Genomic DNA, 18,589 nt, shown 5'->3' on the forward strand with positions numbered 1-18,589 from the left:
TCTTCACTTTCTGCCATAAGGATGGTGTCATCTGCATACTTCAGGTTATTGATATTTCTCCCAGCAATCTTGATTCCAGCTTGTGCTTCTTCCAGCCCAGCGTTTCTCATAATGTACTCCGCATATAAGTTAAGTAAGCAGGGTGACAATATACAGCCTTGACGTACTCCTTTTCATATTTGGAACCAGTCTGTTGTTCCATGTTCAGTTCTAACTGTTGCTCCCTGACCTGCATATAGGTTTCTCAAGAGGCAGGTCAGGTGGTCTGGTATTCCCATCTCTTTCAGAATTTTCCACAGTTTATTGTGATCCACACAGTCAAAGGCTTTGGCATAGTCAATAAAGCAGAAATAGATGTTTTTCTGGAACTCTCTTGCTTTTTCGATGATCCAGCAGATGTTGGCTATTTGATCTCTGGTTCTTCTGCCTTTTCTAAAACCAGCTTGAACATCTGGAAGTTCACAGTTCACGTATTGCTGAAGCCTAGCTTGGAGACTTTTGAGCATTACCTTACTAGCGTGTGAGATGAGTGCAATTGTGTGGTAGTTTGAGCATTCTTTGGCATTGCCTTTCTTTGGGATTGGAATGAAAACTGACTTTTTCCAGTCCTGTGGCCACTGCTGAGTCTTCCAAATTTGCTGGCATATTGAGTGCAGCACTTTCACAGCATCATCTTCCAGGATTTGAAAGAGCTCAGCTGGAATTCTATCACTTCCACTAGCTTTGTTCGTAGTGATGCTTTCTAAGGCCCACTTGACTTCACATTCCAGGATGTCTGGCTCTAGGTGAGTGATCACACCATCGTGATTATCTTGGTCATGAAGCTCTTTTTGGTACAGTTCTCCTGTGTATTCTTGCCACCTCTTCTTAATATCTTCTGCTTCTGTTAGGTCCCTATTATTTCTGTCCTTTATCGAGCCCATCTTTGCATGAAATGTTCCCTTGGTATCTCTAATTTTCTTAAAGAGATCTCTAGTCTTTCTCATTCTGTTGTTTTCCTCGACTTCTTTGCATTGATCACTGAGGAAGGCTTTCTTATCTCTCCTTGCTATTCTTTGGAACTCTGCATTCAGATGCTTATATCTTTCCTTTTCTCCTTTGCTTTTCGCTTCTCTTCTTTCCACAGATATTTGTAGGGCCTCCTCAGACAGCCATTTTGCTTTTTTGCATTTCTTTTCCATGGGGATGGCCTTGATCCCTATCTCCTGTACACTGTCACAAATCTCCGTCCATAGTTCATCAGGCACTCTGTCTATCAGATCTAGTCCCTTAAATCTCTTTCTCACTTCCACTGTATAATCATAAGGAATTTTATTTAGGTCATACCTGAATGGCCTAGATTTTCCCTACTTTCTTCAATTTAAGTCTGAATTTGGCAATAAGGAGTTCATGATCTGAGCCACAGTCAGTTCCCAGTCTTGTTTTTGCTGACTGTATAGAGCTTCTCCATCTTTGGCTGCAAAGAATATAATCAATCTGATTTCAGTGTTGACCATCTGGTGATGTCCATGAATAGAGTCTTCTCTTGTGTTGTTGGAAGAGGGTGTTTGCTATGACTAGTGCGTTCTCTTGGCAAAACTCTGTTAGCCTTTGCCCACTTCATTCCGTACTCCAAGGCCAAATTTGCCTGTTACTCCAGGTGTTTCTTGACTTCCTACTTTTGCATTCCAGTCCCCTATAATGAAAAGGACATCTTTTTTGGGTGTTAGTTCTAAAAGGTCTTTAGGTCTTCATAGAACTGTTCAACTTCAGCTTCTTCAGCATTACTGGTTGGGGCATAGGCTTGGATTACTGTGATATTGAATGGTTTGCCTTGGAAATGAACAGAGATCATTCTGTCATTTTTGAGATTGCATCCAAGTACTGCATTTTGGACTCTTCTGTTGACCATGATGGCTACTCCATTTCTTCTAAGGGATTCCTGCCCACAGTAGTAGATATAATGGTCATCTGAGTTAAATTCACCCATTTCAGTCCATTTTAGTTCACTGATTCCTAGAAGGTCAACATTCACTCTTGCCATCTCCTATTTGACTACTTCCAATTTGCCTTGATTCATGGACCTGACATTCCAGGTTCCTATGCAATATTGCTTTTTACAGCATCAGACCTTGCTTCTATCACCAGTTACCTCCACAACTGAGTATTGTTTTTACTTTGGCTCCATCCCTTCATTCTTTCTGGAGTTATTTCTCCAGTGATCTCCAATAGCATATTGGGCACCTACCGACCTGGGGAGTTCCTCTTTCAGTATCCTATCATTTTGCCTTTTTATACTGTTCATGGGGTTCTCAAGGCAAGAATACTGAAGTGGTTTGCCATTCCCTTCTCCAGTGGACTGCATTCTGTCAGACGTCTCCACCATGACCCATCCATCTTGGATGGCCCCCCACGGCACGGTTTAGTTTCATTGAGTTAGACAGGCTGTGGTCCATGTGATCAGATTGGCTAGTTTTCTGTGATTATGGTTTCAGTGTGTCTGTCCTCTGATGACCTCTCGCAGCACCCCCCGTCTTATTTGGGTTTCTCTTATCTTGGATATGGGGTATCTCTTTACGGCTGCTCCAGCAAGGGCAGCCGCTGCTCCTTACCTTGGATGAGGGGTATCTCCTCACAGCCACCCCTCCTGGCCTTGAACGTGGAGTAGCTCCTCTAAGCCCTCCTGCACCCGTGCAGCCGCTGCTCCTTGGACATGGAGTTGCTCCTATCGGCCGCTTCCCATGACCTTGGGCATGTGGTAGCTCCTCTCAGCCACTGCCCCTGACCTCGGGCATGGGAAGCTCCTTTCGGCCACGTTTCTGCACGATCCATCGCAGCCAGCGTGCTTCTGCCAAAATACATGGAACTATATCAAAGTTTTGATTGAATATAAATTAGAAATCTAGGACTCTATTCATACTAAGTCAAACAAATGGAATCAAAATGTCATAATTTTTAGTCAGGCAAAAATTTATGTTTTCTAAAATATATATATATATATATATATATATATATATATATATATAATACACACTATGTGTAATATATATGTGCATATATATATAATACACACTATGTGTAATATATATGTGCATATATATACAAAAGCTTTTCTACTACTCTTGATAAGGACTTTAGAAAGAACATTAAAAAAAAAGAGACAGAAAAAATTGGAAAGCATAAACTAAACTAAATTGGAGCACTGAATATGAAATAGAAAAGGTGAAACAAAGTAGAGAAAAGTAAAATGTCATCATGTTGTCCAGTTGCTATTAAATATGACTGTTCATTAGAAACACATCTAGAGCTTTTGGGAATAAAAGCAATACCTGGGCATTTGTATTTTTCAAAAACTTCCAAGATAATTCTGATCTGCATCTGGATTTTAAAAAGTGATTACAGGTTTTCTATTAAATGGTCATTGCACTGATATAGAATTTTGTTATTTTTTTTGTTGACCAATCATGATACACTATGGAGAAGGCAATGGCACCCCACTCCAGTACCCTTGCCTGGAAAATCCCAGGGATGGAAGAACCTGGTAGGCCATAGTCCATGGGATCACTAAGAGTTGGACACGACTGAGTGACTTCTCTGTCACTTTTTGCTTTCATGCATTGGAGAAGGAAATGACAACCCACTCCAATGTTCTTGCCTGGAGAATCCCAGGGACGGGGGAGCCTGGTGGGCTGCCGTCTATGGGGTTGCACAAGTCGGACACAACTGAAGTGACTTAGCAGCAGCAGCATGATACAATAGTATTAAGGGAATAATAGTTACATAATCACAAAAATAAAAGATGTGTATCAGTTTTCACAATCAATAGCCGGACAAAAAAATAAAAGATAATTGCAAGCCATAATAAAACATGATTACCCTAACAATATAAAATAATTACATACAATTTGGGGGGTTAAGTAGAGTGATGTGGTAAGTGGAAGTGCGTACATGCACATGTTTTCATCAGCCCAGCCAGTTTATGCCTTTTCATTGGTGCATTTAATCCATTTACATTTCAAGTAATTATTGATATGTATAATTCTGTTGCCATTTTCTTAATTGTATTGGGTTTATTTTTGTAGATCCTTTTCTTCTCTTGTGTTTCCTGCCTAGAGAAGTGCCTTTAATATTTTTAAAGCTGGATTGTGCCCATCTTTGCATGAAATTTTCCCTTGGTTTCTCTACTTTTCTTGAAGAAATCTCTAGTCTTTCCTACTCTATTGTTTTCCTCTATTTCTTTGCATTGTTCACTTAAGAAGCCTTTCCTTCATGTTGAGGTTTGACAGAAAACAAAATTCTGTAAAGTAATTATCTTTCAATTAAAAAAATAAATAAAAGAAACCTTTCTTATGCTTCCTTGCTATTCTTTGGAACTCTGCATTCAGATCAGTATATATTTCCTTTTCTCCTTTGCCTTCCACATAAGTAAACAATACAAAGGAAAGCAATGGAATGGGAAAGACTAGAGATCTCTTCTAGAAAATTAGACATACCAGGGAACTTTTCATGGAATGACCGGCACAATAAAGGACAGAAACAGTATGGACATAACAGAAGCAGAAGAGATTAAGAAGAGGTGGCAAGAATACACAGAAGAAATACACAAAAAAGGTTTTAATGACCCAGACAACCACAATGGTGTGGTCGCTCACCTAGAGCCAGACATCCTGGAGTGTGAGGTCAAGTGGATTTTAGGAAGCATTACTACAAACAAAGCTAATGGAGGTGATGGAATTCCAGCTGAGCTATTTCAAATCCTAAAAGATGATGTTATTAAAGTGCTGCACTCAATATATCAGCAAATTTGGCAGACTCAGCAGTGGCCACAGGGCTGGAAAAGGTCAGTTTTCATTCCAGTCCCAAAGAAGGGCAATGCCAAAGAATGTTCAAACTACCACACAATTGCACTCATTTCACATGCTAGCAAGGTAATGCTCAAAATCCTTCAAGATAGGCTTCAACAGTGCATGAACCATGAACTTCCAGATGTTCAAGCTGAATTTAGAAAAAGCAGAGGAACCAGGGATCAAATGTCAACATCTGTTGTATCATAGAAAAATCAAGGGAATTCCAGAAAAGCTTCTACTTTTGTTTCATTGGCTATGCTAAAGCCTTTGACTGTGTAGATCACAACAAACTGTGGAAGTATCTTCAAGAGATGGGAATACCAGATCACCTTACTTGCCTCCTGAGAAACCTGTATGCAGGACAAGAAGCAATAATTAGTACTGGATATGGAATAATAGACTGGTTCAACTTGGAAGAAGTATGTCAAGGCTGCATATTGTCACCCTGTTTATTTAACTTATATGCAGAGTACATCATGAGAAATGCCAGGCTGGATGAAGCATAAGCTGGAATCAAGATTGCTGGGAGAAATATCAGTAACCTCAGATATGCTGATGATGCCACCCTTATGCCATGGCAGAAAGCAAAGAGGAACTAAACAGCCTCTTAATGAAGGTGAAAGAGGAGAGTGAAAAAGCTGGCTTAAAACTCAACATTCAAAAAATGAAGATCATGGCATCCAAACCCATCACTTCATGGCAAATAGATGGAAAACCAATGGAAACAGTGACATATTTTATTTTCTTGGGCTCCAAAATCACTGCAGATGATTTCAGCCATGAAGTTAAAAGATGTTTGTTTCTTGGAAGAAAATCTGTGACAAACCTAGACAGTGTATTAAAGAACACAGACATCACTCTGCGGACAAAGGTGCATCTAGTAAAAGCTATAGTTTTTCCAGTAGTCATGTATGGATGTGAGAGTTGGACCATAAAGAAGGCTGAGCACCGAAGAACCGATTCTATTGACCTGTGGTGCTGGAGAAGACTCTTGAGAGTCCCTTGGATAGCAAGGAGATCCAACCAGTCAATCCTAAAGGAAATCAACCCTGAATAGTCTTTGGAAGGAATAATGCTCAAGCTGAAGCTTGAATCCTTTGGCCACCTGGTGCAAAGAGCTGACTCATTGGAAAAGACCCTGATGAGGGGAAGGATTGAAGGAAGGAGGAGAAGGGGGTGACAGAGGATGAGATGGTTGGATGGCATCACTGATTCAGTGGACACGAATTTGAGTAAACTCTGGGACACAGTGAAGGATAGGGAAGTCTGGCATGCTGCAGTCCATGGGATTTGCAGAGTTGGACACTACTGAGCAACTGTTGCTGTTGCTAAACAAACAAAGCTGGATTGGTGGTGCTGAATTCTCTTAATTTTTGGCTTGTCAGGAAAGCATTTGATTTCTCCATCATATCTTAATGAGAGTCTTGCTGGGTAGCATATTCTTGTTTGTTGGTTCTCACCTTTCATCACTTGGAATATATTGTGTCTGTGCAGCAGAACTCCTTGCTGCCCCACTGTGTGTCATGTATCTCTGTAGTATGCATGTGAACTCAGTCACTAAGTTGTGTCCAACTCTTTGCAACCCCATGGACTGTAGCCTGTCAGGCTCCTCTGTTCATGGGATTTTCCAGGTAAGAATACTTGAGTGGGTTGCCATTTTCTTCTCCAGGGGGTGTTCTTGACTCATGTCCCCTGCATTGGCATGCAGGGGGCCCATTTCTGTAGTATATATATATAAACAATTCCAAAGTCACTCATGACCTTCCAAATCTCATTTTTAGCCTCAACATCTAAAAACCGCTTCAGTCAAATAAAATAACCTTGTAATTTCTCTGTATGACCACACTTTCTTGCAATTGTGATCAGTTTCTGTGAGCTCTTCTACCTGCAGAGTCCCTATAACTCCACAAATCCACATTCTGGCAAGTTTTGAAAGCCCAGTTCCTTTCAACCTGATGCCATCATGTCACTATCAGACATAATTAATTCTGGCTCTGAATGCATAGAGCATTTTTTTCCTGTCTTTTGGGAGTTCCCACTTTGTCTTTTACAGTACAACATTTGGTTCCATGCCAGGCTGTTTGTCATTGTGGATAGATTTGTATGTTCCCATGTATATCTGTCCCTCAAGAAAGCCATCTCTCTAGGGTGGGCATTATCATGTGGAACTTTATATCCTAGTAAGCAAATAAGTATCTTTTGTTATCTAGATGCATAGTTAGCATTCGATGAATTTGATTAAATAGTATTTATGTCTCTAATATACATTGTGATCTAGAAAAACTTACAAAGCAACCACTGCCCACTTACTATTGTACAACTTCTATGTTCCAGGCACTGTATTAAACATTTTAATCACATATAAGATGTCATTCACTTCTGTTAATAGCTAATCACACTGAAGTACTTGAAGGGGAAAATGTCAATACCAGAAAGTTTGAATTTATCATTGTCTTGAAATTTTATTTACCTTACAACTGAGTTACAGTACAGCTGTTATAGTAAATGAACATCTGAATGAGAGCATGAGGAGTAGTGTCCTCACTCTATAACATACTTTCTAGGAGGACTCCAAGAATGACTTGTGGATCTTTGCCCTGGCTGTGCTCCTGAGCAGCACCTTTATCTACAACAGCATGAACAGCATCAACGATCAGGCCTTGCAGCAGCTGCAGTATCCTTTCAGGAATTGAATCACCATGTTTCATTGAGTTTATGGGAATAGCAACTGACACTTTTTTCTTGCCCATGACTTCATTCTTATGGTTGATGAAGATGGAAAATGGGGCAAAAGGGAATAATGATAGAACTTGTTTTGAGGTGAGATCTGGAAACTGTGTTGGAGAATACTTCTTTTTCCTTAGCTAAGGTCCCAGCTATGTGACTGAATTAACAGAGCTGATCAGAACCAAATCATCTCCCAGCTCTGATGAAGTAGAGGATTCAGCCCGATTTGTGAGTTTCTTTCCAGACTTTATTTGGACTGTGCGGGATTTCATGCTGGAGCTGGAGTTAGACGGGAGCTCCATCACTGAAGATGAGTACCTGGAGAATGCCTTGAAGTTGATTCCAGGTATCAAAGCAAGGCCAGGGTGGTAGGAAGCTCAGTAGGAGGTGGGGTCAACGGAGCCCTTGATGTCAGAACTTGATTTGAAGTTGGATTTGAGGCCATGCTAATGGTACTTGGTGAATGACTGGGAGGTGGCTTCAGTCATTATTACTGGGAAAACCCCAGCGACCAGAACTTAAGCTCACAGAGGAAATTTAGAATCCCATATTCTACCAAATGACTTTAGAAAAAGTAATACCACAAAAAAGAAAGGCTCATATACTGTGTTTCATATTAAATGTTTCTCCTCTTCTATTTGAGAAATATAACCCATCAAATTGAAATTAGTAAATACAGAATCATAAGGTAAGCAAAATAATTAATTTTTAAATACATTTCACACAGTGTATTTTACTATCTTATATAGATACATTCTTCACAGACAGATTATTTATACCTCAAACTAGTTCCAAAGAAAAGCATTGCTATGTCCTTTCACTGAGACTGTGAAAGGTCTTCAAATGCTTTCGCCTAATCTCACACTCTATTCTAGAGCCTTACATAGTATGTCATATTATATAACAAATTAGTTATAACAGATTATAATTAGCAGATAGAATAATGAGTGGTACTTAGAAGAAATATGTATTTTGTTTGTTTAATCATTTATTTGCCCTTTCAATAAATATTTATGGAACTGCAGGTATATGCCCAGAATCTCTCTGGATGCTACTGTCACTTCCAACAGAAAATGATGCAAAAGACTGATGAGGTGTCCTAGTTTCATTTAGGCCAATCTTACCATGAGATTGTGTATGCTAAAGTAATCGCAAAACATATTTATAGAATGCGCATTTTTTTAAACTCTGATTTTGTAAAACTTCACTGCCTTGTGTATCATTTGTCTCCCGCGTGGTTTCTTTCCCAGAAATACTGTGAATATCCTTATTTCTATGATTTCTTTACTTTTGAGCCCATATTTCATATCTGAAATGGAGACTGTAAGATCAGAAAAGTATTTCTGACAATTATTTGTATTAGCTTATCTTTCAAGAAAGTGAAGTCACTCAGATGGACTGTAGCCTACAAGGCTTCTCCATCCATGGGATTTTCCAGGCAAGAATACTGGAGTGGGTTGCCATTTCCTTCTCCAGGAGATCTTCCTGACCCAGGGATTGAACCCTAGTCTCCTGCATTGTAAGCAGACGCTTTACCATCTGAGCCACAAGGGGAGTTCATTGGCAGGTCTGTATAAATCCCGAACAGGGTTTCTGCCATAAGCTGTATGAGGTCTTCACTTAATAAATAATTAATCCATGGCATACTACACAATGGCTGAGGAAAACAATCACAGGTTTCTTCAGCTGGGATGGATGCTTCTTCTTCCTCCTCAGGAGTACGTTCTTCACTCTTGGCTCAGTACAAAAACAGAGTTTCCATGGTAGAGTACCATAAGACTGAAAAAGATTTACAGGCACAGGAATTAGAGCAATACAAGAATACCTGGAAATGAAAGTCCTCAGCCCCCTTATCTGAAGTATTTCGCTTCTGTGATTGCTGTTTTTCCACTTTTGCAGATAAAGGTCCCCAAATTCAAAATTTCAACTTGCCCAGAGAGTGTATCAGGAAGTTTTTTCCCAAACGGAAGTGTTTTGTCTTTGACCGTCCTGCAAGCAACAAAAGACAATTACTGCATCTTGAGGAAATGCCAGATAATCAACTGGATGAGAATTTCCAGAAGCAATCAAAGGATTTCTGTTCATATATCTATACCCATGCAAAGACCAAGACCTTAAAAGAAGGAATCACTGTCACCGGGAAAAGTGAGCCTCCTTTGCTAGATAGAGCATGGCTCTCTGTGATTCAGTGTGGGTGAGGAATGTGTGGGTGAGGAATGTGTGAGTGAGGAATGTGTGAATATCCTCTGGGATTGCCAATAATTGTCTTTTCTTTTTTTCAGTTGTGTCTTCTCTATATAATTTGGAAAAGCATATTTATGCCCCACATAGAAGTGCATGTTACTTCATTAAAATTTCCCTACATGAGGGTTTTATGAAGACTGTCATATCTCATGAAACTGTAGGGCTGGCCAAAATGTTCTTTCAGGTTTTCAGTAAGATGTTATGGAAAAACCCAAACGAACTTTTTGGCCAACCCAATATTACATTGAAGGTATGTTAAGGATACAAATATTCATTATGATGAGCCATCTGGTGGATAAGTGTTTCTAGTGAGGACATACAAGTTATTTTGTGAATTCACATGAATCAGAAAATAAGTCGTACACCACGAATCCATGTAAACTCATTGAAAGACTGAGAAACAAATGTAAATACAGTCTTATAAACAGAGCTGGCTTCATGCACAGGCTACCTGAGCAGTCTCACAATGCCCTGTGCTGAGATGTGCCCTGTATGTTTTAATGTTTTTGTAACTGTCTGGAAATTCTTGATGACATTTTTACATGGGGCACTGCATTTTCATTTGGAAATAGTACCCACAAAATACACAATTTATTTACATATGTAAGTTCTCCGTATTTTGCTACAATGGGGAAAGTGTTCCAGGAGAACTTTGAACGTATTGTTGAGGTCATTCAGTTAATATTGTATTGTGATGAACTGAGAACCATAAAAGAGAGTGAATAGGGGACACTGGTGTTATTATAAGAAAATTATAGAAGAAAAAGGAGAAGGATATGAAGATGAGGAGAAGAAAGAGAAGAAAAGAAAATTTCAAGCTCAATAAAATCTTAGTGATTTTTAGGATACTGATCTAAGGTTCATAAAATGAATGACAACATTCTATTTTCAAAATATTGAATTGGCCAAAAAGTTTGTTCGGATTTTTCTGTAGCATCTTATGGGAAAATCTAAATGAACTTTTTGGATAACACAATGTAATATATTATTCAGGGCTGGGGCCTCTGGTGGAGGCCTATGTAAATGCCATCAATAGTGGATCAGTTCCTTGTCTGGAGAACGCAGTAACAACTCTGGCCCAGCTGGAGAACTCAGCAGCTGTGCAGAAGGCAGCTGACCACTACAGTGAGCAGATGGCCCAGCAACTAAGCCTCCCCACAGACACGCTCCAGGAGCTGCTGGAGGTGCACGCAGCCTGTGAGAAGGAAGCCATTGCAGTCTTCATGGAGTGCTCTTTCAAGGATGAAAATCAGGATTTCCAGCTGAAGCTTGCGGTAATGTGGCCTAGAATATATCCTTCCTGATTCCTGTGGTTCTAGAAATGTTCTTTGTCGTTGCCATTGTTCAGTAGTATGTCAGTCATGCCCAACTCTCTGATCCATGGACTGCAACACACCAGGCTCCTCTGTCTTCTACTATGTCCTGGAGTTTGCTCAAATTCATGTCCACTGAGTGGGGGATGCCATCCAACCATCTCATCCTCTGCAGAGGATGAGAAATGTTCTTAGGTGCCTTCTATTCACCTATGATTCATATGCTTCTCATTGTAAAAGGAGTTTGGATTCTTGTGAATGACAGGACTCTACAGGCCACTTTCCTTTTTTTTTCCCTAAAAACTGGCCTCTTTATTTTCTACTGTAAACAACTTACCCTGTGCTTTGGTGCTTAAAACAACACACAATTATTAGCTCACACTTTTTCAGGTCACACGCCAGTGCAGGGTGTGTATGGGTGATGTGCTCAGAGTACAGCAAGCTGAAAACAAATCAAGGTTCAAATGGGTTTAGCAATACCACCAAGAATAATCAGTAAACAACTTTTCTCAGGATAAGAAAAGAGTCTTATTTCAGCCAAATGAGGACTAGAGCCCAGAAGATACAGATTAAAGAAGAACTTGAATTCTGTTCTGTTGCATGACAAAATGCAGGGGTGGGGGGGAAACCCTTACTATAGGCAAAACCCACAAAATTACCTGTATTATTTGTCAAGAATTAAGATTGTAGCTGGAAAGAAATAAGAGTGCTTGATAAAGAAGGATTGTTTGGGGCCTGAAACTATTGCATTTTTACAATGGTACACTTTGAGTTCCTAAGTGTGCAGCTCCCAGTTACTAGCAGACACTCTTTTGAGAATGGATGGTGGCATCCTTGAATTTGATACAGTTCAGAAGATTCAAGTTCTCAGGGATGCAGAAACATGTCTGAAACCACATCCACAATGGCCACCAAGCTCAATTTTTAATCCTGCCCAACAGTTACTCCATTGTGATTTTTAAATGCATTCTTTTTTAATGGTTAGAGCAGATGTACATGTTTGATAGGCCACAAAACAGATTATTGTATTTAGCATAAAGTTTAATTTAAATCATGTATAAGCCAGAGTGTCCTCCCCGTTTGTAAATATGTGAATATATCTCTCATCAGAACTCATATGGGCTCTTATGAACCCCCCTTCATCTTCAAGCCAGCAATGGTGCATTGTATTCTGCTTTTGTTTCTAATCACTCCAGTTACCTCTTCTGCCACCAACTAGAGAAGACTGCATGGAAAGGGCTTGTATGATTATGTAATGCCCACTTGGGTAATCTCACTTTCTTAAAGTAGCCTCTGCCATAAGACATAATCTAAACACAGGATCAACGTTCATCATGTTCATAGGTCCAGGGACTATGCAGTGTGAACGCCAAAGGAGAGAATTCTTAGAGTTCATAATTCTACTTACCATTAGCACCATCACTGAAACCTTGTCTTTCAGTCTACCTTTGTATGTCCTACAAGTTACAAAAATCTCTCAGAGCAAAACCAGCCCAACTGTAATTTATTAGGACAGGTATGAAATTTCTGTTCCTATATTTTCACACAATCAAACCCTCAATGAAACAAGAATTCAGAAAAAGTTCAAAACTCTGTTCAGTATATACTTCACTCATTATGTTAGGCAGTTGATTTTCTAGGTATATATTTTATCTAAAGCACCTAGTATGCATAAAAAGCCTACTTCAAATCATATTGAACTTGCTATTTTTCATTGTTGATGGATTTATCGCTATTAATCCTACTACTTTTAAAGGAACAATGAAATTCACATCTGCCAACCCACCATTTCACAGATGCTGACATGGAGACAAGAAAGTTAAGGGACTTCCTATAAGTCACACAGAGTTGGTCACACCTGGGACTAAAGCTAGTCTCCTGACTCTGTATCTATTATTCTGTGGCTCATGTGTGCCAATGTTGTCCCATTGCTTCCTTCAAGAGGATCACAGTTGGATGTTTTCTTCTAACAGCTCCTTTCTATTGAATTTCTCCTTATTTTTTCAACAGATCATGATCGATAAAAAGAAAGATGATTTCTTGTTGCAAAATGAAGAAGCATCTGTCAGATATTGTCAGGCTGAGCTTAAAAAGCTTTCAGAGCCCTTAATGACGAGTATTTCAGAGGGAACTTTCTCTGTCCCTGGAGGACACCATTGCTACTTAGAAGCAAGGAACAAGTTTGAAGAGAACTATAAACTCATTCCCAGGAAAGGAGTTAAGGTGAGGAGTAAGGGGACTGGGAAAGAATAACTGATTGGAGACCAAGGGTTTTTGTTGGTTCTTTTGAAATTCTAAGACCATAGCACAACTTTTGTAGAGAAAGGAGAGCATGGCAATATCTTTACATTTTCAGCTTTTATATCTACAGCGTGCTAGCTACTCTTCAACAAACCAGAAATATTTCTACCCAAAGACAGGACTTATTATCAAGGATCTAGATGAAAGAGAATATTCCTTTTATTCAAACAATGTACTAGGTTTTGCAAAACACCAATTCAAAAAGATACTCTTATCCCAAAGTTCATAGCAGCATTATTTACAATAGCCAAGATATGGAAGCAACCTAAATATCCATCAACAGATGAATGGATAAAGAAGATGTGGAGTGTGCATATATATGAATGCTACATACTCAGTTATTTAAAAAATAAAAGGATGAAATTTTGCCATTTGTGGCAACATGGATTGACTTATACTAAGAGAAATAACTTAAACAGGGAAAGACAAACACCGATGATATCACTTATATTTGATATCCAAAGCTACAGCAAACTAGTAAACATAACAAAGAAGAAGATTCACAGACATAGAGGACAAATTATTTGTTACTAATGTGGAGTGGGGGCAATACAGGAGGGAGGGTGTGAGGTACAAATGATTGGGTGTAAGATAGGCTACAAAGATGTATTGCAAAGTATAGGGAATATAGCCAATATTTTGTAGTAACTTTAAATGCAGTGTAACCTTTAAAAGTTGTATAAAAATAAAATAACAAAATTTTAAAAAGAAATTTCCCTCAAATGGGCTTTCTGCAAAGAATAGGGAAAATTAAAGAAAAGCTGCTATTTCCAAGAAGTTTATGGTCTTACCTGAGAAGGACATGTAAATAGTCAATGGATATGGTGGGACAATGGTTATTATATACATTGATAGGGATGAGTGTTAGTGATGGTGGTGGTGATGATGACGATGGCTGATGTATGTTAAGCACTCACTACATCAACTGTACCTTAGGTGATTTGGCTGGATTATCAATTTAGTCCTCAAAATAATATAAATTAGATATTATCACTGTATTATAAAGTTGAGAAATATGACATGGGGAGAATGTACTAAGTTGCCCAAGATCACACAACTGTCAAGTAGTAGTGCTTACAGGGCAGCTGTTTTGTTCCTGGAAGCCATTCAGAACTCAGAATAAAACTTAAGAATGCTTCCTGGAAGAGGAGGTAAAGGCCACAAGTTGGAGTGTCAGTAAATGGTATCCTAATAAAGAGTAGATGAGCATTAGAAGAAAAACAAGGTGCAGAGACTACAGTTGCAAGCAGTAGAGGATTGGTGTTTGTACAACTGCACAGAATTACAGGGTCTTTAACCACTGTGGGGCCCCAAGAAGGATGAAGAACCTATAGGGTCCAATCTGTAGCTTTACTGAACAATAATTTCCATAGCAAGACACTACATCTTTGCTGCTTGATGAGTCTTTGCTTCTTGTTGTTTTCTCAGGCAAACCAGGTCCTGCAGAGCTTCCTGCAGTCACAGGCAGAAGTAGAGGCAGCCATCCTGAAGGCAGACCAGGCCCTCACGGATGCAGACAAAGCCATGGCAGGTACAGGGAGGACTGAGCTCTCAGAGGGGAAGGTGGGTCCTGTGCTGCCCTGTGGCAGGTGTTGGAACAAACACTTCCTGGAACCAGAGCTTCCTCTTCTTCTGTGGAACCTCTCTGCTACACATGGAAATAACCAGGGGAGTTTGGGTTTTATGTACATCCAATCAGAGCTTCTACCTCATAAGCTGAAGCAGGCTGTCTGATGTGGTAGCAGGATGTGGTAGCAGAAACAGTCAGACTCCTTCCCACCAATTTAATGTCATTTTAGTCTTTGAGCTCAGGAAGGTATAGCTCAGCATAACTGTTATTTCTTTAAAACTTTTGTGAAACAGAGGAACGTACCAAGAGACAAGCAGCAGAGATGAAACAGGATCTGCTAACACAGGAACTGAATGATGAGAAGCAAAAAATGGAGGCCCAAGAGAGAAGCCACAAGGAAAATATAGCCCAACTGAAAGAGAAGTTCGAGGTGGAAAGAGAAAACCTTCTAAGAGAGCAGGAAGCAGTGCTGGCGCACAAGCTGAAGGTAAGTCTAATTGGGTGTGGGCAGAGTCTGACCACCTAACCTGCCTCTTGAGAAACCTGTATGCAGGTCAGGAAGCAACAGTTAGAACTGGACACGGAACAACAGACTGGATCCAAATAGGAAAAGGAGTACGTCAAGGCTGTATATTGTCACCCTGCTTATTTAACTTATATGCAGAGTACATCATGAGAAATGCTGGGCTGGAAGAAGCACAAGCTGGAATCAAGATTGCTGGGAGAAATATCAATAACCTCAGATATGCAGCTGACACCACCCTTATGGCAGAAAGTGAAGAGGAACTAAAAAGCCTCTTAATGAAAGTGAAAGAGGAGAATGAAGAAGTTGGCTTAAAGCTCAACATTCAGAAAACTAAGATCATGGCATCCAGTCCCATCACATCATGGAAAATAGATGGGGAAACAGTGGATGACTTTATTTTTCTGGGCTCCAAAATCACTGCAAATGGTGATTGCAGCCATGAAATTAAAAGATGCTTACTCCTTGGAAGGAAAGTTATGACCAACCTAGATAGCATATTCAAAAGAAGAGACATTACGTTGCCAGAAAAGGTCCGTCTAGTCAAGGCTATGTTTTTTCCAGTGGTTATGTATGGATGAGAGAGTTGGACTATAAAGAAAGCTGAGCGCCAAAGAATTGATGCTTTTGAACTGTGGTGTTGGAGAAGACTCTTGAGAGTCCCTTGGACTGCAAGGGGAAGCAACCAGTCCATCCTAAAGCAAACCAGTCCTGGGCGTTCGTTGGAAGGACTGATGTTGAAGCTGAAACTCCAATACTTTGGCCACCTGATGGGAAGAACTGACTCATTGTAAAAGACCATGTTGCTGGAAAGATTGCAGGCAGGACAAGAAGGGGACGACAGAGGACGAGATAGTCATATGGCATCACTGACTCAGTAGACATGGGTTTGGGTGGACTCCGGGAGTTGGTGATGGACAGGGAGGCCTGGCATACTACGGTTCATGGGGTCGCAAAGAGTCAGACATGATTGAGCAGCTGAACTGAACTGAACTGAGAGTCTGATGGACAAAATGCTAGTTTCTCAATAATAAAGGGATAGAACTTCAACCTTAAGTCAGATCCCAGAGAGAACTCCAAAGACATATGTTTCATGTAAACATCAAAGAGGTATGGATTGTGCTGAAGACTCACCTCTGTAAGACTCACGACCTTGTGTAGTGTTAGGGTTTGGAAGGGAAAATAACATGGCCCAGGCTCCTGAACTGCTGTTTGTGGTGATTACAGTGTCATATTTGCCCCAACATGAATAAGACTTCAGTGTTAGAGTCGTTAGAATTTTTGGTACAACCATCAGAGACGGGGAATAGTTCCATCTGCTCTTGAAGGTATCAGATTGTGCCTGGTATGATATATGGGATGCTGAAAGCTCTAAAATTTGCTACATTTGTTTCCAGATCTGCCTGATTCATTTTACACACCTAGAGTAAATATATTCTTTGTTCAAACCTAGAGTTTGATAGTCAGTGTCCTAAAGAGGGTCAGCAGATCTCATTATTTGTGACATGAGTGTGGCCATTTTATCTCAGGGGAACTGAGAAATATTTAGAATTCACCTGCATTCCCTCCCAGAGTGCATTCTTAGGGCTGGAACACATTACTGGTATAGCTTTAAGGCCTGACTGAGGCATAGATCCTCCCTGCCCAGGGAGATGGTGTAGAGCTTGGGTCCCCAGCCCACAGGCACGGACTTGTAGCAGTCTGTGGCCTATTAGCAACTGGACCACACAGCAGGAGGTGAGTGGTGAGCAAGTGAGCAAAGCCTCATCTGTATTTACAGCCACTCTCCATCACTCACATTACTGCCTGAACTCTGCCTATTCTCAGAGGAACCTGAACACTACCGTGAACCGTGCATGCAAGGGGTCTAGGTTGCGTGCTCCTTATGAGAATCTAATGCCTGATGATCTGAGCTGGAGCTGAGCTGGAGCTGAGGCAGTGATGCTGGGGAGTGACTGCAAATTCAGATTATCATTAGCAGAGAGGTTTGACTGCACAGAGCCATCATAAATCAATTGCTGGCAGACTCATATCAAAACCCTATCAGTGAGTGGCAAGTGACAATTAAGCTGCATCTAGTGGCAGGTTCTATACTGGCAAGTGAGTTGATGTACTTCAATTGCACATCTGGTGGCAGGTTTCAAGTAAGGATCCAACACTTATTTTAGTCCATACATGGCCCACTGATTATTTTATTTACCACTTCTGTCCCCACTTCTTTTCCACACTGCTCACTTGTCTCAATCACAGTTTTGGTGAGCTCACAAGCTAAGCCTAGCCAAAATAAGTTTAAAAGAAAAAAAAAAGTCACTGGAGAGCTTCTTTGAAAAGGGGAAAGACCCAATGATGAGACCACAGAAGACTCTAAGACTGCCAACAAAATGAAAGTTGCATTTAAAAGAAAATACCAAAAGCCCTACTTAAAATACAGGCCCATTGCAATAGGTGGTTCACATTCTCCAACCCCTTGTGAATAATATATAGTGACCAGCTACACATCAAAGCCATGAAACCTTCAAAACTGATTCGCCACATATAAACCAAGCCTTCTGTATTAAAGGACAAGCTTTTGCAGTTTTTCAAAAGAAAAAAATGTGAACAAGAAGAACAGAAGCTATTATTGAAGGCCACCACTTCATCAAACGTGTCTGCACTGAAAGTATCATTCTTAGTGTCTAACCACATGCTAGAGCTAAGAAAAGTTGGTGAAGAGTTGATCCTGCCAACTGCCAAGGACATTTGTCAGGAACTTTTAGGAGAGGCTGCAGTTCAGAAGGTGGCACGTGTTCCTCTTTCGGCTAGCACTATAACTAGACGAATTGATGAAATAGCAGAGGGCATTAAGGCACAATTGTCAGAGCTTAATGAGTCACGGTGGTATGCAATCGAGGCTGACAAGTCTATGAATGTTGACAACAAAGCAACAGTCTTGTTTTTGAGGAATCTATTTTTCAGAGGATGAGAGGATGTCCATGCAGATATGTTATGTGCAGTTTTGTTGCCAACCAACACCACAACCACAGAACTATTCAAGTCTTTGAATGATTACATATCAGGACACCTGAATCGGGCATTTGTGTTGCTA

General features: G+C 40.2%; 1 protein-coding gene across 4 annotated transcripts in view; it reads left to right on the plus strand.

Moving 5' to 3' along the window:
• Positions 1-18,589, plus strand: part of LOC139176039 (guanylate-binding protein 4-like) — a 67,713-nt gene that overhangs the window by 45,136 nt on the left and 3,988 nt on the right. For all 4 annotated transcript variants that reach the window (XM_070780101.1, XM_070780106.1, XM_070780103.1 and 1 more), the window contains 7 exons: positions 7,391-7,500; positions 7,703-7,899; positions 9,453-9,698; positions 10,791-11,071; positions 13,121-13,333; positions 14,840-14,942; positions 15,275-15,468. In XM_070780101.1, coding sequence (XP_070636202.1) covers positions 7,391-7,500; positions 7,703-7,899; positions 9,453-9,698; positions 10,791-11,071; positions 13,121-13,333; positions 14,840-14,942; positions 15,275-15,468 — 1,344 coding nt within the window. The remainder of the gene's footprint in view (positions 1-7,390; positions 7,501-7,702; positions 7,900-9,452; positions 9,699-10,790; positions 11,072-13,120; positions 13,334-14,839; positions 14,943-15,274; positions 15,469-18,589) is intronic.

The sequence above is a fragment of the Bos indicus genome, chromosome 3 (assembly GCF_029378745.1).
Source record: "Bos indicus isolate NIAB-ARS_2022 breed Sahiwal x Tharparkar chromosome 3, NIAB-ARS_B.indTharparkar_mat_pri_1.0, whole genome shotgun sequence".
Classification (NCBI taxonomy): domain Eukaryota; kingdom Metazoa; phylum Chordata; class Mammalia; order Artiodactyla; family Bovidae; genus Bos; species Bos indicus.